General features: G+C 39.8%; 1 protein-coding gene across 2 annotated transcripts in view; it reads right to left on the minus strand.

Annotated features, from left to right (window-relative positions):
• Positions 1-13,116: 13,116 nt before the first annotated feature.
• ALDH1A1 (aldehyde dehydrogenase 1 family member A1) overlaps positions 13,117-26,111 on the minus strand; it is a 47,901-nt gene continuing 34,906 nt past the window's right edge. For both annotated transcript variants that reach the window (XM_065406028.1, XM_065406029.1), the window contains 5 exons: positions 25,410-25,594; positions 19,399-19,563; positions 17,507-17,664; positions 15,846-15,920; positions 13,117-13,189 (listed from right to left, as the gene is read on the minus strand). In XM_065406028.1, the coding sequence (XP_065262100.1) occupies positions 13,117-13,189; positions 15,846-15,920; positions 17,507-17,664; positions 19,399-19,563; positions 25,410-25,594 (656 nt within the window). The remainder of the gene's footprint in view (positions 13,190-15,845; positions 15,921-17,506; positions 17,665-19,398; positions 19,564-25,409; positions 25,595-26,111) is intronic.

A 26,111-nucleotide genomic window follows, 5' to 3' on the forward strand; every position in this document is an offset into this window, starting at 1 on the left:
CAATGAGTAAAATTTAAACAGATATTTTCTGTTTAATCATGTAATGGCTTATTTATACAATGAGAATTTTAGTTTTAAATATTTAACTTGTTTCTGGATTCACTCAGCTCTTGTGCTCTTTGTTCTGCCCTCACATTTGTTATACATTTCCCTGGTTGGATGCAATTATTAAAAGTCTCACCTTCAAAATAATTTATTCTGCACAACATTCAAAAAGAAAGGTTTGTTTTAAAGATGACCAGTTGGTTTGTTTAACAAAAAGAGAACTAATTGGAATCTTGTTGGTTCACATTTCAACTTATTCCAAGCCTTTCAGATGAAATATGCTTCTTAGAATGTAAAACAACAACATTCCAAAGTCAACGAAGCAACAGAACTTGGTGGACAGTTCATTCTTCTGCCTAGAGCTTATCAAGATTCAAAGGGGATTGGATATTCATATGATATGGATATCCAGAATTATTACAGTTTAATTCTAACAACAGTTTGGGAAGGGAAGAAAACATCATGTGTCAGGGCTTAAACCAATTCTAATTATTAAGGATTAAGATGAGATCTTCTTATAGAGCAGATTATCACACATCTACCTATGATAGTGTTTGTTGCAGCTTCCTCTGGAGCACCTGGCTCTGGCAAATTTTGGAGGCAGATGGACCATGGGTTGGTTTCAGTATGGCACTTCCCATGTTCCTATATCAGCCCAACTCATGTGCCTAGTCAGGGATGGTGCCCAATTCAATACTCACTGATGTCACTGGCAGTATCTCCATTGATTTCTCTTGGTGTAGAATGGGGCATTTGGTGAAATGGCTGCTTTAAACAAATTTGGGAACTTCTAGCATTCAACACAGTACACTGCCTGAGAGCATTCTTAATAATCTGTAATAGTTTTTATGCAAGTGTTCCAATTCAAAAAGAGTAATTTAAATTTCTGGGTCAAATCCAGTCACCCAGCTCTCCTTCCAAGCAGCTGATCTGGATGCTAGGGAAGTGGAAAGGGGAAGGAACAACAATTTGAGGTTGCAGTAAATATCATGGCCCTAATAGGTACCCTGCGGTGGGAGGTGAAGGGAAGATCTGTCCCCCCCTCACCGTTTGTCCATCATTACAAACACTTCTTTTTCCAGAGCCACATTATCAGGATAAATTATATGTCATCCCATTCTGTTCTGATAAATAGATTCCACAGTATCTATAACATACCATATAATAGGATAGGATTATTGATACATACATTATGATGTATATATGGGTCACAGGGAATCGGTACTTATTCTACATTTCATCTATGTGCACCCTTTACAAGATAGTACAACAAATACATTAATTAAAAAAAAAAAAACCTTTCAGCTAAAGAAGGGAATATCTTAAAAAAAGAGTCACCTGAGACATCTCTGGTGCTACATGAACCAATAGTACTATCCCTAGCCACAAAGTAACCACCTGGGAACCACAATAGAGGCATCAATGCCCCGTCATTCCAGGCTTGGTATTTAACAAGGTACGGGGAAGTGACAGATAAAACATCAAGGTTTAAAAAGGGTTCTGCTTGATTAGTTATGGTGAGTACAGCATCCATGCAAAAGAAAGCAACATCATGCAATTATTGAGACAGGAGCATATGATCAGACATGATCAGTCTTACATCAGTGCATAGTCTAATACACAGATATGTTTCTTTTTGTTGCAGGAAACTAGGACACATCTGAAGAGGAACATGGTGACTCAGCACAAGATGAGAGCACTGACTGGGGGGGCAACTCAAACCATAAGAGACACTTCATATTTTGTTGATTAGAGAGCCTAGGTTCATTAATGATAACATTGCTTAACAATAATGGTTCCAAATCATTTCAGTTGATTGTTTCCATTTATCTATTAAGGTGTAAATAGAGAACTAATGAAGATCAATCTTTTAGTAAACAAATCCTGAGGTGACATGATATGCACTTTGATACAGTGTGTTTCTTAGATCTTGTGCAGTTTCTGTAACCAAGAGCAGCCATACAGTTGCCCAGCCATAAGTAGTAAGGTGATTCCAATGCATTTTGTGCAGTCAGAGTTAACATTCTGCATATCTCTTGGTTGCCCCTTTTAATAACACTAATAGTTTATTTTCCTCAACCACATTAAAATGGAATATTATGGAATATATACTACTTGTGACAGCCCACGGGAAGCAAGCTGATCAGGGAGGGAACATGAGGTGGCAGAAAGTGACTTCAATTTCCCCTGAGCAATGGGGACCATGTGGGGGTTGCATAGTTTAAAAAGTAGGCAGTGTTAGTTGAGAAGGGTGTTTGGCCAGTGTGGCCATGGAGTGCTCTTATCCAACATCTCCCCCCAGTAACTCCCACCCACCAAGATCGCCTGGAGCTCTGACAAGATTCAGCATTGTCCCCCCCTCCCCACCAGTAAGAACCCTGAGGGCAGCTGGTTGCACTTACTCTCCTTCAGGCAAATCTCCCTTTGGGGCACATGGCCTCCTGCAGGTGCAGGGAGATGTAGCTTCACACTTACCTGTACCAATGTTATTGAACCTGTCACCCAAACTTTCCTGTGTTTTACTGTGCACCTGGGATCAGAAAAACCTTAGTCTGAACATATGTATGACTAGTGTGAAGTTAACAGGAGCTATTGGGTGGTCAGTAATTTTGAATTTCAGGTCTTTTATTTAAGTGTCGGAATATAGATTTAGGAGCTTAAATTTAAGCTTCTCCTTTTTTAAAAATCATGGGTACTGTGGTAATCTGTAGTGCAGAAATAAAAATTGCTCACCTGTCTCTCACTAAAACACCTGCCAAAAGGGAAATGATAGAGTGGTATGATAGAGAATATATAGTAATTAGTGTATTAGAACTGAACAAGTAATTTGCAGCGAGTAATTTGCTCTATGAATTTAGAACCCTTTCTTCATGAGGAATGTCTGCAAACTGATCATGATTTCCTTTAATTTATTCATCATTCAAATGTATTCATTAAATTATTTTTATCCTGTGGATTAACCATGCTGTACATGTTTGGTACCCAATACTGAAAAGCTGGGCTCTATTGGTTAGTAATGATTGATTGCATAAGCCAACTAGCATTGTTTCTGTTCCCTTGTTTCTATTCCCTGATTTGATGACCCAGAGCGCCTGAAGAAGCTAGTGGGGCCTCCAAGGGGAGGCAGACATTCAGGGAAAGGTAGCAGATAAACAGGGTTAAGGATTCCTTTCTGTACCAATCAGGCCATCCCTGAGGCATCATTCTTAGAAAAATCAGACTAGTATAAGTATTGTCTGGGTGCAGTGTTCAAATCTAGTTTTCTAGCTTCAGTCAGTAATTCCATGTACCTGCACAGTCCTAGCTGTCAAGGACACAGTCAGATCCTTGCCTGGCTCAGTTGACTGTCTCCATTCCATGAAATCGTGTCCAGTCCCCCTTGCCGCAACCAATCCCATAAATTAGACCACACCCAGTTTGACTATTCTCATGCTTGAGTTTACCTTGCCTGTCTTCAAGTACTCAGGTGCATGACCTTAACATACACTTCCATGCATTTTATTGTGAGTAAAACTGATCATTCACAGAAAAACAAAAAGGGGATGTGACTGTGGCTCCATAGTATTCATTTTTCAGTCTGATTGAATATTTGTAGGCAATTATTGTGGAATTCTCTAAACTCTACAATGTATCGAGTCCCTCTCTATGGTAGTTTCTCAGAAATCCATTTCTTATTTTGGTTTATATATACAATGGCTCAAATTCTGTTGTTAATGTGGAGTAATTCCATTGATTTCAATGAGATAATAAACCTCATGCTTAAGGGTTTAAGGTAGTCTCTAACTATTAGGCATACGTTGCATGGCAGGTTATTCCACATCTGCCTCCTGTGGAGTTCTTGAACCTTCCTCTGAAGCATCTGTACAGGCCACTCTCAGAGACAGATACTGAACTAGATGGACCATGGATCTGATCCAGTCTGGTACTTCATAGACTTTAAGGTCAGAAGAGACAATCATGATCATCTAGTCTGACCTCCTGCACGTTGCAGGCCACAGAACCTCGCCCACCCACTCCTATAATAAACCCCTAACTGAGTTACTGAAGTCCTCAAATCATGATTTAAAGACTTCAAGTTACAGAGAAATCATTTGCACTAGTTTAAACCTGCAAATGACCTATGCCCCATGTTGCAGAGGAAGGTGAAAAATCCCCGGGGTCTCTGCCAATCTGCCCAGTGGGAAAATTCCTTCCTGACCTTATATATGGCAATCAGTCGACCCTGAGCATGACACCTGGGAAAGAATACTCTGTAGTAACTCAGAGCCCTTCCCATCTAGTGTCCCATCACCCACCATCAGAGATATTTGCTGCTTGCAGTTGTGGATCAGCTACATGCCATTGTAGGAAGTTTCATCAGACCATCCCCTCCATAAACTTATCAAGCGCAATCTTGAAGCTAGTTAGGTTTTTGCCCCCACTTCTCCCCTTGGAAGGTTGTTTCAGACCTTCATTCCTATGATGGTTAAAAACCTTTCTCTAATGTCAGCCTAACTTGTTGATGGCCAGTTTATATCCCTTTGTTCTTGTCTCCTATGTTTAACGGAGACACTCCAATTTACACTAGTGCAAATTAGAAGAATTTGGCTCAAAGCTTTGTTTACTCAGTCCCATCCAATTATGTTCCATCTATCTATGCAACTTGTCCTTTGGACCTGCTCAAATTTCTGATTTCCCCCAACGTGGATTCAAAATATTTGTTCATTTCACTTCCCATTGTGTCTACGAATGAGCAATGTTGCAGATGAAAATTTTGGTTGAAGTCTCTCCTCTATATATTAAATTGTTAAATCACTTTGTGAGATCTTACATACACATCTTGAAAGTACCAGTCTAGAAAAAGTAATGTATTTTCTTTCCATTCTGACTCTGAGGTCACATGAGAACCCTGGAGTGATGTCAGGAATGACAAAAATCATTACTATGTTGGATAATGGAGGGTTATTAATAATTTTCCCTCTTGATGCCAGATGACTTAGTGCTATTAACTGAGATATTAAATTGGGCTTGTGCATTTATCTTTGGGGGGGGGGGGGAATCAATAAATGGACCTGAACCTAAGTACAAGTGAGAAAAGGTCACTAGCTCAATAAATTTTCATGCCCATTCATCTGAACTAGAAATCCAATCAAACAGGTATTTTAGCTGTGCTGTCTAATGGCACTTAACAGAGCTAAGAAAAGCTAGATCTCAAGCCCATTTTCTGTCAGGAGTAGTCTATATTTAATCCTCCTCTTCCTCACATGCCCCATAAGAATCTGGGGATGTTTATCAATTGATAAGATTTCTTTGTGGATCAAGAGAGGCAAATTTTGATAAACAAATAAAACCCCTATTAAATAATTTGTTTTCACCACTCCACTTTTCCTGATTGAAAATAAGGGAAGAATAATCCAATTATTTATCCTATTTAATTGTTTCTAAAAGCTTTAGGTTAGTGCTGGTTAAGAATTCTCCATCTAATTTTTTTCAGTGGAAAATGCAGTTTCTGAAAAGTCAAAATTTTCTGCAGGAAAATTTCATATTGAAACAAATTAATTCAGTTCAGCATTAATCTGTGTCTGAGCTGCGGTAGTGCCTCACGGGAGTTTTAGTTTGAGAGACTCATGCCCCCGTTCTCCGATGTGGGTAGTGCCCTGTCTGGACTACATCTTCCATGATGCACTGCAGTCTCTCCTCTGGTAGAAATTCCATGGTGCTTCATTGAAGTCACATGGCCATTGTGCATCATGGGAGATGTAGTCCAGTCAGGGAGCCCCCAAGCTGGAACCAAGCCAGAAGAAAATGTTTTAATTCAGAAATGTCTAAATGTTTCATTTTGATTGAAAACGTTAAAATAAAAAATTGATTTTCCAAAAAATCTGGATTCAAAACTTTCCGTTCAATGAAAAATGTCAATATTTCAAGTTGAATCCCAATTTGAGATGAAAATAAATGTCAGAATATCAGAAATTCTGATTTTTGACCAGCTCTATTATAGGTACATTATTTGCTTTTATACAATTTGGAGAAGCCTGAGTGCAGGATGATCTTCAAATAATGAGTGCAATCCTAGGACATGAACAGAGGTCAGGGCTATTTTTAAGTGCATCATTAATCTTGATTTTTTTTTTTTTTTTTTGCAATTGTGGACTGATATTTGATGAACTGAATATTTATATTAGATTCAAAGTTTTTGGAACTGACCTAAAGGGATTACATTTGCATTGTTGTTGTAGCCATTTTGGTCCCAGGATATAAGAGAGACAAGATGGGTGAGGTAATATATTTTATTGGACCATCTTCTGTTGGTGAAAGAGACAAGCTTTCAAGCTACACAGAGCTCTTCTTCAGGTGACCTTGGGCAAGTCATTTCACCTCTCTGTGCTTCTGTTCCCCCACAACCTCATTTTTTGCCTTTCTTACCTATTTAGACTGTAAACTCTTCAGGCCACAGACTGTCTCTTACTACTTCTTTGTAAAGTCCTTCACATAATGGGGCCCTGATCTTGGTTGAGGCCTCAGGTGCTAAAAATAAATGATAGAGAGGTATTGGTTTCACCACTAGACCTCAATCTTGCAATGAGCTGTGAACATAGACCCCCCCCTCCCTCATACTCAGCCTCATTAACTACACTGGATCTCTGGGCAAGTGCAAGGAATGGATCCACCTGCATGGACCTCACAGCAGGATTGCGATGTAACAGGTCTTAATACAAATTTAGATTTCCAGCATCAGCTGCTTTATTATAACTAATGATTTATTATTGATCAATTATATAGCTCCTCAGCGTGTGACACAGCTTTGTAGACACATACGACAACCTATAGATCCTTGCCCCAGAGAGCTTACAAGCTATGGGTTTGATCCTGCAAAGAGATCCTCTTGAATGGACCCCCACTTCCCACACAGGGTCTCACTGGAGCCAGGGGACTGAATGGGATCTGGGTCTGAATGTGCAGTTCTTTTTGCAGGACTGGGCAAACACTGAGAAAAAGGAATGAAAAAGAAATGGGACAGGATGCAGAATGAGCCCCCCCCCTTTTTCTGGTAGCATTTTATGGCCACTGTGACGAATAATTGGAGCAAGGAACATTACCGGTTATACTCTCTCAAAGAGCCTGAAAGAGAGCCTCATATTAATGGATCCAATGTCCTGCTCCCCATCCTCCATCTCACTGATGCTGGGTCCATATGCCCACCTAGGGTGTCAGCTAAGACCTATACCTTCACAGGCCCTGGTGCTTTCACTTAAAGCCAGCTGAGAGGCAGCTAATGAGTCACCTTTGCAGTGGGCCCTGCTCCTTCTTAAATGGGCCAGTCACCCTGTGACAAGCTGGGAGAGATAGAGATGCAGTAAAGAGCAGCCAGTTATATCATGTCTGTGTTAGAACTGCAGTTGTGTCTCTCTGCCAGTTTTAAAGCAAGCACTGCTGGGAAAATTTACACATCATCTTACAAGTTCTTTTGGTTAATGCATGAGCACTCTTCAGTCTTTGAAAAAATGCTGTAATGTTGGATTTTTTTTAGGGGCGTTGTGGCAAGCAGCAAGAGAATTTGCTCCCTGCCTTAATCTCTCTAAGTCAATTTGGGGTCTGAGTTGCTCTCTTGGAACTGGAAATTGGCATTTGGGCTGAGGTCTGTGAAAGAGAAGACAGCCTGCATGCTGTTTGTGACATCTCTGTTCCAAAAAACAAGTTGAACTGAGAACATCACTGATATAGTCTCAAGTGGGATGCCAACTTGCAAGGCCCTGACATCTGATATAATTTGGCAAGGTGAGTTCTTATCAATTAGGGAGTCATCAAGGAAGTTGCCCAGTTTCAATGGTTTGTTTCAAAACATGTAATGCTTATCTAAAATCACCAGATTATTCTGAGTGGCTGGACTCGTCTTTTGATCAAGGTGCATCAAGTCTTCAGTCATAACTGTCAAGGAGTTATTATTATGACTAAATAATAACTAATAGCCTATATTGAACAAAGGCTGGTGCATCAGGAGGCACATAAATTCAAATATTTACTCTTCTTCAGTCATATCATAATGATGGCTGTTTGTCTGTCCTGTCTATGAGTAATGTTTGTTTCTGATGAAACATGAAAGAGAGCCCGCAACACATTCAAACCCATTTCTGGTAGGTAAGTCTCACTGAAGTCAACTCCATACCAACAAACCCCTTGCACATGTCTCCTCTAGCTTGCCTGTTTCCAAAGCTTTCTCTTTGGAAAGTTTTTGCTACTTTAGCTGTGTTCTGCCCTCTACCCCTAAAAACCCCGGTTGTATTTTGGCTAGCACATCCCCTAACTCTCCCTGTTCACTGTATGAGCTCTGGTAATGTGCAAAAGCAGCTGTGGTCTCTTCTGCTTTCTAGGTCAGTTTATTATACTGTGGGTGAATCATCTTTGTCACTACCCTTTGAGGACTGTTTCATTAGCTGGAATATCAACAGTCAACCCATTCTATTCCTAGGTCTGTTTATTGGACCTGTACGCCTGTCCAATATTTCATACACCAAGTGATTTATGTCTTTCCTACAAGACTGTGTAACACTTTGACTGAATCAGTTTATGTTGGGCTTCCAGCTCTTTAATTTTTTGTTTCCAGAGCAGTTTATTCGTCAAGTCCCTGTTTCTTTCTCTGCCAGGCAAAGGCTATAATTCAGCCTCTGAGAACGTTCTTTAGGGCCTCCCACTAAGTTCCCAGAGAACTACCATTCCCAATTTTCAGAGAGCCTGCTTTCACTCCGACAGTTATTTTAAAGTGGGCTTTTCCTTAAAAGGAATGATTTAAATGTCAGGTTTTAGTAAATGGGTATTAGCAGCCTTCAAGCCAAAAGAACTGGCACATGCCTTGAATGAAAAGAGGGGACACTGCAACAATCATGCAGGTCCAACAGGTGGATTTTTCAGGAGGAACCTCTCCTGGAATGGATACTAGGGACTGCTGAGAAGCAAATTTTGTGGCTTCATCTTTTACAGCATTAAATTCAAGCTCCTCATCCTCCCCTTGAGAACCCTATATAATCTCACCCTAATCCTTAGCTCTGTTCTCATTTGCTGGTCTTGCTTCTTACATTCCTGCAATTTCTCTCGCCTTCTTTTTCTCCCACATGGCTTTTATGCAGTCCCCTACACCTGGATCAGTTACCCCCTTCCATCCCCTTTTTGGCTGCCAAGTTCTTGTGCTTCAAATCTCTCCATAAACCTTGCTTCATCAGGGAATTATCTTTTTAGCCACACCAGTAACCCCTGCACCCTCAGTGTCTTGAGTGGTTTTTTCCATCTTGCCTTATATCTTAGGATCTGAACCTCCGACAGCTTGGGTGCTAGGTAACCAGGGGATTCTAAGAGCTACATTTATTTGGCCCGCCTCTCTTGCCATGACATACTGCCACAGCTGTGGTCAGCAGCAGCCAAGCTAGATCCTCCTCATTATAAAAAAAAAAAAAAAGAGGGGGCAGCTGGCAAGGTGTTCTCTGGCAGGGCTGCAGGGAGTCTCTCTCCCACTTGGTCTGAAATAGTCAGAATTTGGTGATGTTCCAGGCATACTACAAAAGACAGCTATTTGAGAGGGCTGAGGGTATGCTTCCTATAATGAAAGAGGGGTAGAAAGGAGCTTTGAAGGTAGCTGGCTGGCTACATTCCTGTTCAAATGATTACTTGAATGCTGCTGCAATTTTATTGCATTACTAATGGTGTAACATGGCAGGGCTTCTTGCCAGCCCAAGCATACACTGCCATGCCCAGTCTCCTTTAACAATGTTTATTGTCCAAACATAAGCAAATAAAAACATTCCCTTAACTCACCAACTGTCTGAAGTGTTCACAGCTGTCCCACCCAGGGTCTCTGGTGATCCTGCTTTGAGTCTTACAGCTTCCCAGTAGCAGCCAGCTCTGCTACCTACCTAAGCTCCTAGCTCCAGGGACCCACCACAGGTGTTAACTCCACATCTCTGTGGTTTCTACTCCTCAAGCACAGCCTGTCTCATTTACTCCTCCTTTCCTGCCCTCTGACAGGTCTTTATAGCCCCAGGTGTAGCCCTTCCCCCTTTAATTAGCTCAACTGGGTTACCAACTCTGACACACAGGAGCTATGCCAGGTCTACTCAGAGAGACTAGCTGTTCTGTGACAGTTGAATCGGTGTCTTTTCATTATTTAAATCTAATATATAAAATAAATTTGGCAGGTGCCTCAGGAGCAATCAGTTTTCAGCTTTGAAAAGAGGCAGCTAGACCACCTCTCCTGTGAACCTTACTCTAAAATGGTGGACACAACTTCACAAACCTGTTAAATAACAGATGCCAGTGAGAGGGCCAGATCAGCCATTGCCCTTCTCCTGTTGTATACCATTGACTTCATCGGACTTGCACTGGCAAAAACCAGGAATAACACAGTAGTGAATGAGGGCCAGAAAGAAAGGGTTTCTTTAATTGCATCTGCAATACTTGTAAGCATAAGACCTCATTTATGCATGCACAAACTAAGTAAGTACAAGCCATTATACCTATTTAAACATGCCATTGACAAAGGTTGTGCCTGTGGATGGATGGAGTCCATGACATCGTGGCATAGTTAAGGAGACCCTTAGAGCATAGCACAGGGGTCGGCAGCCTTTCAGAAGTGGTGTGCTGAGTCTTCGTTTATTCCCCCTAATTTAAGGTTTCGCGTGCCGGAAATACATTTTAACGTTTTTAGAAGCTCTCTTTCTATAAGTCTAGAATATATAACTAAACTATTGTTGTATGTAAAATAAATAAGGTTTTTAAAATGTTTAAGAAGCTTCATTTAAAATTAAATTAAAATGCAGAGCCCCCCGGACCGGTGGCAAGGACCCGGGCAGTGTGAGTGCCACTGAAAATCAGCTCGCGTGCCGCCTTTGGCACGTGTGCCATAGGTTGCCTATCCCTGGCATAGCACTTTCAATGAAATGTTCACATGTAGCCCCCAATTCCCCGTCCACCTCCCCCAGGCTCCTGAGGACAGCCTTAGACAGGTTGTAACCACTGCAGTTCTGCTGCATGGGTGGGGAGGGACAGAATACCAGGAGTCGACTCAGGGGATGTGCCCCTTATGTGCTCACAGAGTGAAGCCTTGACCAGGGCTTCTAGTGTGACTGAAGTTAGGAGCTCTTTAGAGGCAGGGTGGGTTGTGGCTGCAGGATCTACTGCTCTGAACATCCTCCAGTTTAAACCCCCTCCCTGCTGTGGAGAGTGCAGGTACAAGGGCCAGGGAAGTTGTAGTAGTGCCACAAAGTGGCTCTGCTCCTGCTCTGTACTCTGGAGAGGACTCCTCCAGTACCCAGCTGAGTTACTCAAACTGCATATTGGGACAGGATTTGGACCTTTATGGATAAGACCTTCCATATATTCTGAAACTCTCCTGAGTTGAATGTTTTTGTCAGACAATTAGACCTGATTGACCTTCTTATGTTACCTGGGCTACAGTACCTTGGTTTGCCTCATTCAGACATATCTCAAATACTTTGGACAAACACAAACATGTTTAGTCTTTTAGCCTTATTTAATTGCCAAAAGGTGTATCTCTTTACATTAGCAGTCCTTGAGAACAACTTCAGCACGGTATCAGATTAACCCAGTGTTAGACATGGCTCCACTGGAAAATATTGTGTATTCCTCTTTGGCTGAATGGCAGAGTTTGCCTTTACATAAACACACACACTCATCTGACCCAAGATGTTTGCAAAGACAGGAGCGTAAAGCCAGTGTGAGATGCCAGCTAGCTGTGTGTGTCCAATTTTCAAATGATATTTAGTCATTGAAAGAGGGCACTCTTCATCTGCAAAATTGGAAACATGTTCAGATTTCTTTTGTGTTAGAAACTGCCAAACCACAAAACCAGATTCAAAATACTGCATAAAGCTCTAACAATTTTTAAAAACTGAAGGCCATGAGAGATAACATGCATATATCTGAGGACAGATTTCAGCCTCTCCGAAAGCCCTCTGTTTCTATGCCTTCTTTTTTTTTTCTCTTTCTAGGGTGAAATTTCAGAAAGGTGGTCACTGCTGGCTTAACTTTGCTCCAGTGGGCCTTTTGCCACTGACTTCAGTAGGAGCCAACAATCATAGCTTTATAAAATCCTACCTCTAGACTCCACTTTGCCTTGTATCTTGCCAAGTCTTTAATTCTTTTTAGTATCCATGTTTCCGCTGACTATTTTTTCATCTTTAAATGTTTTGCTTCAATTTCCCCCTCCTGAACCCCTCCTTCTTTCTTTCTTTCTTTCTTTCTTTCTTTCTTTCTTTCTTTCTTTCTTTCTTTCTTTCTTTCTTTCAAGAAGGTTTTCTTTTCTGATTTGGCCTCTATTTGGACTCAGATTATCCTGGTCTCTGTATACTTATGTATTTGTTACAGTTTTCTTCTATAAGTAACATTGTCAAAGAATTAGGCTTTCCTAGAGCCAACTTAATATATTTCTAATGAATTAAGCACATTTAGTTGAGAGTACTGCCTATTCTGTAGCATCCAAAGTGTACTGTACAGTGCTCAGTGAACACTATTGCCATTTTAAATATCAGAAAAAGAAACAATATTAGATTTGAAGGTAGATTTTAATAAGGTTTACATCCAGATTACATGTGTGGAGTACTTAACATGGTGAACAAATTCAGCATTCTTAGAAACGTATCCAGAACAAATCTATGATTTTCCAAAGAGACAGAGAAGAATATCGATTTGATAGTAATTTGTAAGTGCTTTTGCTAAGGTCCTGAAATGTAAAGCCAGCTTGCCATCTAATATTTAGAATAGCACATTAAATCAAACTGCACAAGCTGTATGTATTGGAAAAAAAGACATTTTCATAGCACTACACATATCTCCCATTGAAAAAAATAGTCCTTTCTCAATAAGAATTTCAAAATTTGTTAGCTATGTTCCAGGCATTAAAATGTCCCTTTCTCAGTTAATTACATGTAAAGTTTCTACATTAATCTCGATCATGTTAATGTAAGCAAATTCCTTATTTGCAAGTTAATGAATAATTTGGGATGTAAAAATTTTCACAACACAATTAACCTTTGCAGATTTGCTTAGCATTTTGAAGATGCTAAATTCCGCCCTGAAGCAACATTATGAATTCTTCTGTGGAATTTTGATTGTGACAGTCTTAACTTCTGTATATTCGTGAATGCCATATTCTCCCCTAGATAAATGAGAAACAACAATAGCACTCGCTGCAATGCTGATCATATTAGTGATGTCTCAGAATGGATCTGTTATAGTACTGTGCAACTGGCCACATTTTCTTGGTTTCCTTGGAAGTTTTCAGTATAGCTAGGCTACTGCTGGATGCTATTTTCAACACAAAAGCAATTGCTTCCCAGGAAAAATGTGTCAAAGGACTTCCATTTTGGTATGAAACAATGTTACTGAAGCAATTTAGCACATCTTTAAACTGCATTTCTGAGCCCCAAATCAGGAACTTGTCACAACATACACCTGCATGCTTACAGAGTCCCCTTGCAGGGCCTTCCTCAGCTGTCTGAATTTTCCTAAGATTCTTATTTTTGGGTGAATGAAACACATAATTAAACCATTATGGGAACTTTTAGTTAGCAAAGAAATTGTATACAACATTATGTTTAAATATTATTCAGGCTTTGACATAAACCAACAGAAGTCAGGAAACAAAGTTAAATCAGACTGACCCTTAACCTGTCATGATGGCCCTTTAAATTTCACATTGTGAAATCAGGATGGACCTGTATGCTTTAATTTCAAGTTACCTAGATGTTTTACATTTTATGCCACACTGTCTAGACATAATTGATTGTTTTATAGCATATTAAGTTAGACCTTGCTACAATCTAATTATATCTTGGCTCCTATAACCATACTATTAAGTATGCATATGAGAAAAGCTGAGATTTATCAACTATCAGGACCCTACACTGAGAAATCCTTTACTGAGATTACTTTCACGAGGCAACTTGGCCATTCATAGCATTCATTTATTTACTTTGTAACAGCAAAATTGTATAACCTGCACTGTAATGGTTACCTTCTAAGTTTTCTTTTAGCTTTAGTTCTAGATATAGCCTGACACATTTACTTTCTTGTTCTCTGTGTTATCTATCACACATTTGCTTGTTTGTGTGTCCACTCCTTGAAAATGTTTTTGCCAAATGTGGTGTATAGAAATAGAACATAAAATGTTATTCTTTTCCATATGACTTTTCTCCATAAATTCTCATTCTCTCTCTCTCTCGCTCATGTTTGGTTTACTTATGACTCAGATTCCTACGTTAGACACCCAAGCCAATGGAAATGTTGCCTCCTGATTGTCCTTTTATGTCACTCCATTAACTTTGATGATGCACTCCTACACAACATGAGGGAGGAGATTTTCAAAGGCACTAATGGGAATTAGATGCTCAACTTCCTTAAAAACCCTTATTATAGAGAATACCAGTGTTTACATTATTTTTGTACAATTTCCAGTGGTGAAATCATTCTCTAATAACTGTATGTATCTCCTGATTTCTGGAAGGGGAAAAAAAAAGAGTGGTTTCTAAAGACAGTGGTTCAGAAATAGCTGCCTCAGGTATTTGACACATACCAAATTTAAAACAGTCTTTGATAGCAATAGCTTAAATCATCATTTGTTCACTTTGGGTGGGATTTTCAAAAGTGCCTAGCTTTGGCCTAGCTGTTCCCTTCAACATTAATGGGAGTTTTGCCAAAAGGAGCAGATTGAGGCCACTACTGAGTGCTTTTGAAAAATCCCACTCGTTATCTCTAGAACGAGAGCATTAACTCAGATGCAGTACACCTACATATGTTATTATCAAATTAATTCTGTTATTCGATGCAAGTATCTATCATGAGACTTAATGAAAGGGAAAATATTTATTGTTTTGGCTTTACCCTTCAGTTAACAAATTAATGTAGATGGAACATTGCTGCTGTGATATATTGGTGTTCTTTAGAAACTTGCAAATGGCTGCTCTCAATGTATGTTCTGAAAATCAGAAGGCATAATGCTATTTAATGCCACAGGCTTACATGATGTCAGGTGTTTCATGATATTACTCATTACATGACTCATCACATTTGCTAATATTACAAGTGGGGATGAGTGAGCTGGCTCAGATAAACCAACAAGTGATCCAAAAGGAATATGAACCAAACTTCAGAGATTCAAAAGAGTTTGATTCGCTTTTCATTTGTATGTACCTTTCCACTTTGTGGTTTGAGTCAAAACCAGAGGTAGAAGGACTGAAAGACTGTGAAAGGCTATTTCTGTGGATACTTTTGAGTAAAGTGGAACTGGGAAGCAATTTAAAAATGTTGCCATAAACCTGCAAACCTGGAAACGTTCATCTAAACTAAAATGAACCTCCAAAACTTTTGAAATTTGTGCCTCACTAGTTACAATATGCAGGATGGGTTGAATTTTCAAAAACTGAGCACCCAAAGTGGAATCCACAAATTATACAGGAGCATTCAGGTAACTGCATGAAAACATTCCTGTGTGCACGCAAAATGGAAAACTGCACCCACAAATACCAATTTTGCATGTACATGTGAGCCCTTATACCTCACCACAAGTGCCCATTCTTTGAGACACTGGCTACAGTGTCAATAATTTAATTACTGACATTTATGAAATGATTTGCCTGATGCTATATGTAATAACAGGAAAGCTCTGAACTTTAGCTGAAATATATGACACTACAGACCCTAGGTAAAGCGTTCTAGTGAGAAATGGTAAAAGTGGTCCCCCAAAGTTGAGTTTTAGAATTCCTGGGAATGTCATGCAGCTAAACCCTAGTGTACAGATCTGAAGCATTACTTACAGTTCTCGTCCATTTCCTGACATTTTAAATCCTCCAAAAGGACACTGAGCAGACACTGCACTATAGCAGTTAACCCTGAAAAAGAAAGATGACTTTACACATCATGGGCCAGATTCTCAGCTGGTGAACATCAGTATAGTGCCTTTGATTTCAGTAGAGCTATGGTGATTTCCACCAGCTGAAGATCTTAAATATACTTACCAGGTATGTTGTTCATAGTTCAGTGAAACAGTAATACTTGCATTTACAGTAGTAGATATTGGATTTGTACTACAAATTTAGGGTCTTCAAGGGATAATGATGATTTTATATTTGTAACTGACAACTATAACAAATCTCCCCCTATTGAAAATCTGTGAAGTTCTGGCACCATTTTTCAGAGCCCAAGGAACAGTCAGTGTCTTTCAGGTTTGTTCTCAGAAACAAAATCTAGGGTCATTTCACTATTCACTCAGGATATTCTGTTGGATTCTGCATGACAGTTCCACTACACTATATTATTTGCTGTTGAGGACAAGAAACCTCAGTAGAAGTGTAATTACCTATGGCAAAAATTGTTAATAGGGCTGGAAACTAGCAGAATTAATAGTGTGGGCAGAGGGAGCCTTCTACTGGTTCAATTGATTAGTTGACTCAGTCCTCCAGAATTTTCAACTGAGAGATTCTTCATTTCTACATCTTCTAATTCCCTTCTCTTTCACTGCCAGGTCCCACTGACTTCAACACTGGCAAGTGAGGATTAGGAAGAAAACAGAGATTTCCACAGAGAACAACATTTATTTGAGACAAGAAAATATATATTTTTTAAATTAGTCTCTTTAAATGTTTTTGGTTATTGACTACTGGGATGCGTCACACTGGCTCTCTCTCTAAAGGGTTTATACAATTTTAAATACTCTAAAGAAAAATACTTACTCTTGAATCAAAACCGTAAAATTACTTTTGTAAGAAGGTGCATTTGTTTGGTTTACCAGTAACCATACATTATTCACAAAAGAATACAAATCTTATTGGACAGGGGACTGGTGCTAATTGTGTGGTGTTTAAGATCTAACACAAAATAAGGCCAAGCTTTGGGTCCTTGAAAAATCTGTCTACCCCTTTCACTACCATGTGCCACTTTACTGGTGCACCAGGGCAACTCTCAATGTGGAGAACTGCATTAATTATTTGAGTCTTTCTCTCCATTCAGCTCATCCCCAGGGTGCCACTCCACCAAGGTTGATGTCTGAAGCATTTTAAGAGAATGGGCTTTTTAAGGTAACGTGGGAAACTGAGTTTTATGAACTGAGTTTGACATGCATCTGATGAAGTGGGTATTCACCCATGAAAGCTTATGCTCCAATACATCTGTTAGGCTTAAAGGTGCCACAGGACTCTCTGTTGAGTTTATATTGTGATACCACAGTATTGTGTATGAAGAGTCCATCAAGTCACTTGGACTTTCTAATGGGCAGATTCATGAGAAATACTACATAATAGCAAATGAGGTATTGGAGGGCAAGGGGATGGAATCTGCCTCTCTAGAGATCAGAAAGGTTTAGAAGAAAAACATATATAGTAAGTCACGCAATAAAGTGTTGTTGAAATGGCCTCCTATTTCAGCATAGGCTACTTTATAAATATTATCAGTGAGGGATAATTAAATCATTGTTACATACCATACTGTTCCAGCCTGAAGAGCAGTTGCAAATGTCAATGCTTTATCAAGGTCTTTGGTAAAAACTGCTGCTGCTAACCCATACTGAGTATTGTTTGCCCTCTTGATCACTTCATCTACAGTTTTAAACTTCATGATTTGCTGCACTGGCCCAAAAATCTATTTCACATCCGGGGAAAAAAAAAAAGGTGGTTAAAATCTGTGGAAACTTCAGCATGGTTTACTGTTTGAAATAATTTATTTCAAAAGTATTTATTTCTGTCAGATGAGTCTTATTCCTATGTTATTAGTCAAATCAAGAAAATAGACTTTAGGGCATGATAACTAAATGTTCAGTACTATCCTAAGTGCAAGTGAAGTTAGAATAATATGGAGTCTACAATTAATTAAAGTAAGATGATTGTAAACATGAAAATAATTAAAGAGAAACAGAAGATCATTTAATACCTAACATGAAGTTACAGGATGTTACCAGATCTGTTCAGTGTTCCAGTGAACTCTTAAATTACTTATTTTTTCGTCAACTCCATTTTTAAAATTGAAAAAGACATTCAACTTTTCCTCTCATAAACCTTTTATTAGCATTTTATCTCCACAGGTGCCTGCACAACTAAACAAGGAAGCCAAGTAAAATAACTAATTCTACTCTCCTTCTGGGTGTTAACTATTATACAGGAAAATATTCCATTAGACTCAGCTCTTCTTCTGTTACTGGACAATTAATTTAGCTCTGTGTTCTCAGCCAGAAATTGCAATGCTGCACTATTCAGTACTTCTGTAACTAGGGATAGGAGACTAGTACTACATAGGCTCAGTCTTGCTCCCATTTAAATGAATGGGAGATTTGTGCATGACTTTACTAGCAGCAGCATCTAGTCCTAATTTTGCAACTAAGGCTATATGAATTGGTTTGGATAAAAGAAGCAGCCACCTGAACATCCCACCCCCCCACCTCCCAATTAAAATTGAAAGTCAACTAGGGTGACCAGATAGTAAGTATGAAAAATCGGGATGGGGGTGGGAGGTAATAGGCACCTATATAAGACAAAGCCCCAAATATCGGGACTATCCCTATAAAATCGGGACATCTGGTCACCCTAAAGTCAACCTCTGAGGTTCAAAATTGTAAATTAAACTGGAACATTTTTAAATTGTCTCTTCCCATCCTGGTTTTGTCTAGATCAGTGCAGATAACAGAGAGGCTATTCTTGTGGGAGTGATGTTCTAACGGAAACCAGTAAATCTGGTGAGGAAGTATATTTCTGTGAGATTTCCCACCTGACTTCTAGACAAAACAAACAAACAAACAAACGTTCCAAAACAGCTTTCAAATCTATTTGACTGAGAGGTTATTTTTAAACCACTCTCCTGTTGCTCCTGGCCCCTCAGTATTCATTCTAGAGGCACCAGGGCTTTTTTATTCCCTTTAAGTTAATCTGTTGACAGCCAAATTGTGAACCCATGGGGGTGCAGCTACTCAACAGAATAGTTCCACTGAAGTCATTGGGACTACTGCAGCAAATAGCTGCTCATCAAAGGGTTCACAAGCTGTCCCTGAAAGATTTGTTTTCTCTGTTATGTGTTACCCTAGCTCTGGCAGTATAGGGTGATGTAACTAACAATTCCAACCACTGTACCTGTTGTCTCATATATAGACTCTAACTGGAACCTTTTTTAGCCAGGCAGATTATTCTCCTTTTCCAGCACATTTCATTGAGTTGACTAAGCTAATGTAAGTAACTAAGAAAGAGACTGTAAATGGAACCAACCTAGAATGAAAGATTTATTGAGAAAAATTTTATCTACCAAATTGACCTTTTAAATGGATATTTTGTACAGACATTTAAGCAGAGAACTGTGTGTGAAAGTACAGACTGTCATGAATTTATTTACCTCTTCTTTGGCGATGCGCATATCATCTGTAACATTAGAGAAAACCGTGGGCTGGATGAAGTAACCTTTGTCTCCCCATGGACCTCCTCCACATTCCAGTTTGGCTCCTTCTTTTTTCCCACTCTCAATTAGGTCAAGGATTTTACGAAACTGCTCCTTATTAATCTAAATGAAAATATATTGCAGGAGGGATAAAAGTAGCATGTACTGATAGCAATCCCTTCCCAACCCATTAATCGCTCCTTAACAATGCTGTAGCTTCATTAAACCTTACATGTTGAAATGAAACAGCTGGCAAGCCCCATAAATTTTTTCGTCTTTAACTTCTCAAAACTTTACAGGCTTTTCCCATATACTGGTATATGGGTGGAGTACTTAACATGATGAACAAATTCAGCATTCTTAAAAATGTATCCAGAACATATACCGGTATATCAGTAATTAGAAATATAAGCACAGTACAAAGGGTTAAATGTTCTAAATGAGCTGATATTCTAGTTGCATAAAAAATAAAGATTCTCCTCTATAAAATACATTAATTGCAGACTTCTTTCTGTACTCTGAAATCTGTGGGATTACTATTGGCCCATGCAAGTGGGCATCACTGAGACTGATCCTGCAGTCCTAATATAGGGCCCGATCTAGCACCCACTGACGTCAGTGAGATTGTTTGGGATCAAGTATACCGGCAAGCCTTCCCAAGAACTGCTGGATTGGTCACACTCTTCTACTAACACTAGTAGAGGGAGAAAACACAGCAGAATTTCAATTCAGTACTATTTTATTTTGTTCTATGACTGGACGTTGCTGGAATACAGAATAACTGTTGGCATTGAGCTTGAATGGCAGTTTGTTTATCGTGTTACACCAAAAACAAATGCAAGCAACGCCAAGCATATATCAGCTTGGCAGGTCCATCCGAGCAAGATGTGGAAGGAACAGGCATTTACAATGGGAATGCAACTGAGACAAGCCATTCCCAACAAAATGGCAAAGTTGATAACAGAAAATAGAGTTGTACCATGTTAGAAAGTTATTATTGTGGCAGCAAAATAAACACTCTATTGTACAAAATTTCCCTACAGAAAGGAATGGACAAGTAACTCTGTATATGTTTCAAAATATAAAACCAACAACACAACCTGTTTCTTATAGGTTGAGAACCTTCCTATCTTGTCCATTTTCTTTGTGATTTTTTTTCTGCGTGTTTTTGAGGTTCAGCCCTACAAACACCCAGTCATGAAGACAATGAGAGACTACTCCCATGAATACGGTTACCCCTATCCATTAGTGTAGATAGGGTCCTTACTCTGGACAGCACAACACTCAAGGTGAAATCCTGGTCCCAATGAAGTTAGTGGCAAAACTCCCATTGATTAAGTTGAGTTAGGCACACTATGTTTACTTTTGCCCAGCATTTATCAGCATTCTTATTGCGCAGTTTTGCCCATTATTATATCATTTTGCTGAGGGGGGGAAGGGAGTTCTATCTTCTTGCTTAAGATGACATGTACAGTACTTTACAGAGATGAGGTGACAACTAAACTCTTGCTACAGAATTTGACTTCAAGCCAAATCTCACTGTAATACTCAAATGATTTGTCCAGTTCTTAAAATTGTCAACTGCTAAAACCATTGTTTACAGTTATCAGGGTTGTGTTTTAAAACCTTACTGGTAGAGTTTCTAAGTAAACTCTTACTTAGTTTAGTAATAAGTAAACTCTTTAGCTAATAAAGTATACACAGAAAAGTTTATCTGGGAAGCAGTTTTTCTTCTTTTTCATTCGTTGTGGTCTGGTATCATAATTCACCATGGATGTTTTGCACCTCACCCCTTTTCCACACAGTACAGAAGGGGACCGGAGAGTTGACTAAGCAAACAGAAGGACAAGGCGGGAGGCCAAACACTTCAGCTTAATCAGCTCTAGTATTATCACACTCATTCCCATAAAACAGTATTTTTAAAAGGCTTTGGAGAACCCTGGGTCATTTCAGTCTATTTTGTAAGGTTCCAACCTACCCAATGGTTCAATAAAAGCTATGAGAAAAGCTTGAAAATATTTAAGAGGATTGAAGTCTAACTGTTTTCCCACCTTGGCCACCCACTATACTTTTAAGCAACTGCCTTATTGTACCCAATAGATATACAAGGTTACTGTTATCCTCATGGGCAAAATATCTTTGATATGTGCAACATCATGAAGAATAGAAAATATTGAACTGAAATAGCTGGCAGTTGTGTCCACTTTCCAAATTAACTCTTTGGGGACTTCAGTTATAATGTAAACCAGATTGTAAGCTGTTCAGGAAAAACTCTGTTTCATACTATTTGTTTGGACAGCACCCAGCACAATGGAGCCTTAATCTGATAGAGACCTCTGGGCCCTGTTGTAATACCCAAATAATAATAAGTGATGATAATGTGTGAGTCAATGTGCATGTACATATGAATATGTGATGATATAGTGTGCTCCCATGAGTACCACTGTGCAGGACCTCCCAAAATAACATCAAGTGTCATAACATTGACAATAGAAATAAAAGTGTCATGACCAGGCCCTTCCAGTATAAGAGACAGGTTTCACTGAGAAGCTGGGAAGCTCCGCTTCCCTATGGAATAAAGCTCTCATTTTTAGCCTTACATGGCTGTTTGATAACACTCTTGGAAATGATAAGACTTTTGCATATAGAATCTCAGATAGCAATCTTGCCAATCCTGGGTATTGGGCTAAAGAGGGAACATTTCTCTAGAAGGTCAATTAAAAACACTAAAATAAAATGAACCTGTGTCTCCTACATGTTAGAGTTTAGCTGGAGACACTGATTGTCTACATTCTGATTGGGTCCTTTTAATGACATCACACCTGCACACAAATCTCCAGTGGAGTCCAGTGGGACCAAGATTTTCCAAACTGGGTCCCTCAGACACCAAAATAAGTGGCCTATATGGGAGCTGCTGGGTGCTCAGAACTTTTCAAAGTTAGGCCTCTTAGGGTACCTAAAAATGGACTTACAAACTTTAAGCACCCACTTTGCAAAATCTTGGTCCTGGTACCTCAATAATGTAAAGAACAAAACACACACATCCCATGCTCATTATATTTAATGGATATGGGGGAGGGGAAACAAGAAAAATAAAAGCAGCATGAGAGGATGAAGAGAGGCAGCTAGAGTAGAAGGGAAATGGGCAGAACTAAAAGTAAGAGTTTTAAGCTACCTCCTCCCCCAAAGTGCACAGCTACTCTTTCAACTCCAGGGTCTGGCCCACCCATCAGTTTTAACTCACTTTCCAGTACAAAAAATGTCAATATTTCAATTGGAGCTCTTGATGAGTTGAAAGAAGCGGCTGCGTCACAAACTGCTGCTGCCTTTTGGACTGCGAAGAGGTCGAAAATAGGAACTTACAGAAAAAAGGGAAGGGTTTGAAATAATTACTAAACAATACTGTTGTTACTGTCCTGAATGTGTGTAACTGTTGTTCACCATGTTCAGCTGAATCCAGTCCATCATCCCTTTTTCAATTCAGTTTTGAAAAACAGTGTAAGCAATAGTATAGTATAGTGATTCTGGGGATAAAAGCTCTGCTGGCCTGGGAGGAAGATAAGGGGTGCTGGTGAGCTGAGAATGAAAATGAGGGCAAGAAAGGGACATGGTGGGAGTGGGAAGAAAAGTTTTTTTTATTTTCCTTTTAAACCTCTTCAGAAATGTACCTTTCAGCAGTTTGACCAGTCCTTTTGATTGTGGTAGGTTTGTTTTCCTCTTTCATATCAAGCAGGAGTACTTAATTTTAAACTCAGTACAGCAACAATAACATGAGGGTGGCTTCATGTTAGCTCAGTATTAATCACACACTAGACTAATCACACACACACACCTTAATTCTCTGAAGTTCAGTGTTATGAACACCACATTCCTTGGTGTTTATTCAACCCAGGATATGGTTGAAAGGACACACCTTTCAAACTCCCCAGCTAGGATGGTTTTGGATGTATTTTTCCATCTTTTGTGATGTCTTTGATTATTCCAAGTGTCAGTACAGTTGCCAGGAAGAGGAACATTTTATAACCATTAATTTTGGGGAGTTTTCTTTGCTCAGCTCTAGTTTTATCATCTCTAAGAAGATACTTTTATTCTATAAGGATCAGGTACACAGTGAGTAAAAAAGGTATATTTACAGTACATACCCTACAGTGCCTGCTCCCATTTTAGTCAGACGTTAGACAAGGAACAATCTAACAGCTCTATAAAGTAACCTAAAAAGAATCCTTATCAGTTGCATAATGTTATATTTTAAAATATGCTTAATTGGATATTTATGTAACAGGCTAAGGTTCTGCAGAGCAAAATGGGTCACCACCAAATTGTGATACAATGTGTTTAAAATTTGCAATATTTTGGGGAGCAGAACTGGAAGCACAAGAGCCTTGGAGGAGTGGGGAAAATATCAGTAACTGACTTCTGCACAGCTGTTCACTTATAATACAGTGGTAGTACTTAAATATATTATTGTTAGAGGTCTCTGATTAGTATAGATGGGTCATAATAATTTGAACTTCTACAATGGCCTTCATCTGAGTTTTCTCAAAGCACTTTAGGGGGTGGGTAGGTATTATAGTATTATCCCTATTCTATAGAAGAGGGAACTGAGACAAGGAGGTGAAGTATGTTGCCCAAGAACCTTTACTTAAAGATAGCAAGGCATAAAATGCCGGTCTCCTGGTATGTAATCCTCTCCAGGACTCTAATATGTGATGTTGCACCCCATAACGCTTTATGGAAATATGCTTATGAATGTAAATATGACATAACTGGAATATGTTTTATGCTACATATGCCATGTAACATATCTCTGCAAGTTATGATCTACTGAATATATTCATCCTATTTGTATGCATGTATCATTTTTGTATTCAAAGTTATGAATACTGGCTGTGTACTTGTGTACCTGGGGTGGGGGGAACTGTTCATATCTCTCTATCAGTGTTATAGAGGGCGAACAATTTAGGAGTTTACCCTGTATAAGCTTTATACAGTGTAAAACAGATTTATTTGGGGTTTGGACCCCGTTGGGAGCTGGGCATCTGAGTGCTAGAGACAGGAACACTTCTTAAGCTGTTTTCAGTTAAGCCTGCAGCTTTTGGGAGACGTCGTTCAGACCTCGGTCTGGGTTTGTAGCAGGCTAGCGTGTCTGGCTCAAACCAGGCAGAGCACTGAAGTCCCAAGCTGCCAGGGAAAATAGGCTTAGAGGTAGTCTCAGCACATCGGTTGGCAGTCCCAAGGGGGTTTCTGTGATCCAACCCATCACAGTAATTAATAATAGAATATATTTTAAAGTGTGGTGCCTGTCACAGAGGCCCACTCACTCCAGGAACCACAGCCTCCTCTTTGTGACTCAGCCCTCCAGCTAGGTCACTATGAATGTTTCCCCTTCCGGGGCAGGGTGGAAGGGTGAAACAAACACTTTCCAGAACAAATTGTCCCAGGCAGTCCACTGTCCTCTGCCTGGCCTGTGCCATGTCCCCAGTGGCTGGTAAGGGAAACCGGGCTCACTCTCTACTCTGGGTTCCAGCGCAGGGACCCTCTAAACAGCAGCCAAGGTCTACACTCCTGTTCCTTGCTGCTTTTCCTCTGAGCCGTCTTCTATCTTCCTGGCTTCCCCCCTCTTTGGGTTTGCCAGCCTCCCAACACTCCTCCCAGGGAATAACTGTGGACTATCCTCTATAGTCCTAACACACCTCTGTTCTCCCGAAGGAGTGACTGCAGCCTACTTCCCTACAGCCTCCTTCTGTTGCCAACTACCTGGCTTTATACAGGTCCCTCCTGTTCCTATCCAGTTGAGCCTCATAGCTGATTAATCACTCCCTGCTCCCTGGCTGCTCCTCCAGGTGCTGCCTATAGGTTAATTGGGCCTAATATACCCTCTCAGGGCCAGTGTGGGGAGTACACCCCATCCCAGTGCCTCTTTGCCATAGCATTACAGGACCATAAAAAGTTAGAGAAGTATAACTTACCTGGGGACCTTGATTTACACCACAAGACAGAGGATCACCAAGGGTAATTTTCTTAGCTCGCTCAACGCTCCTGTGGACAAACTCTTCATAAATAGGTTCTTCCACAAAAATCCTAGAGCCTGCTATGCAGCATTGACCCTGATGGTAGAACAGACCAATGTGTGCAAGTTCCACAGCATTGTCCACTGCAATGAAATGAATATTTAATCAAGTCTCATTTCTTTACCGTCTCTACATATACTGGTTTTGAATGCTCAGAACATGTGGAAAATCTGCCTTGCCTCCCTTTGTCATGCCACCTCATTTGTAAAACTTTCCACTATGTGGTCTTTTAAGGCACAGATGATCACCTGCTTACATGTATCCAATGCTACTATTCAAAAGACATCTAAATATGATACACTTAGACAAGTGCACCTTTGAGTACATGGTACAGAATTTTCATTCCACATTTTCTCATGATGCTGGGTCAACAGTGCCAAAAGGAGCATTCATTTGTGGTAGCTGAAAATGATCAACTTTCAGCTATCCATCTGCCTGAGTTAGCAGCACTCTTGCCAGTGGTCCAGAATCTCACGGATTCATATCCCACAACAGAAGCTAGTTTTGTACCCAAAGCTGATACTACCATACGATTCTAAGGGCTGACACACTGACAGAAGTTCTGTCCTTCCATGAATGTCAGATCAAGGTCCTTTTTTC

This window comes from Emys orbicularis, chromosome 6, assembly GCF_028017835.1.
Source record: "Emys orbicularis isolate rEmyOrb1 chromosome 6, rEmyOrb1.hap1, whole genome shotgun sequence".
NCBI classification, from domain to species: Eukaryota; Metazoa; Chordata; order Testudines; family Emydidae; genus Emys; species Emys orbicularis.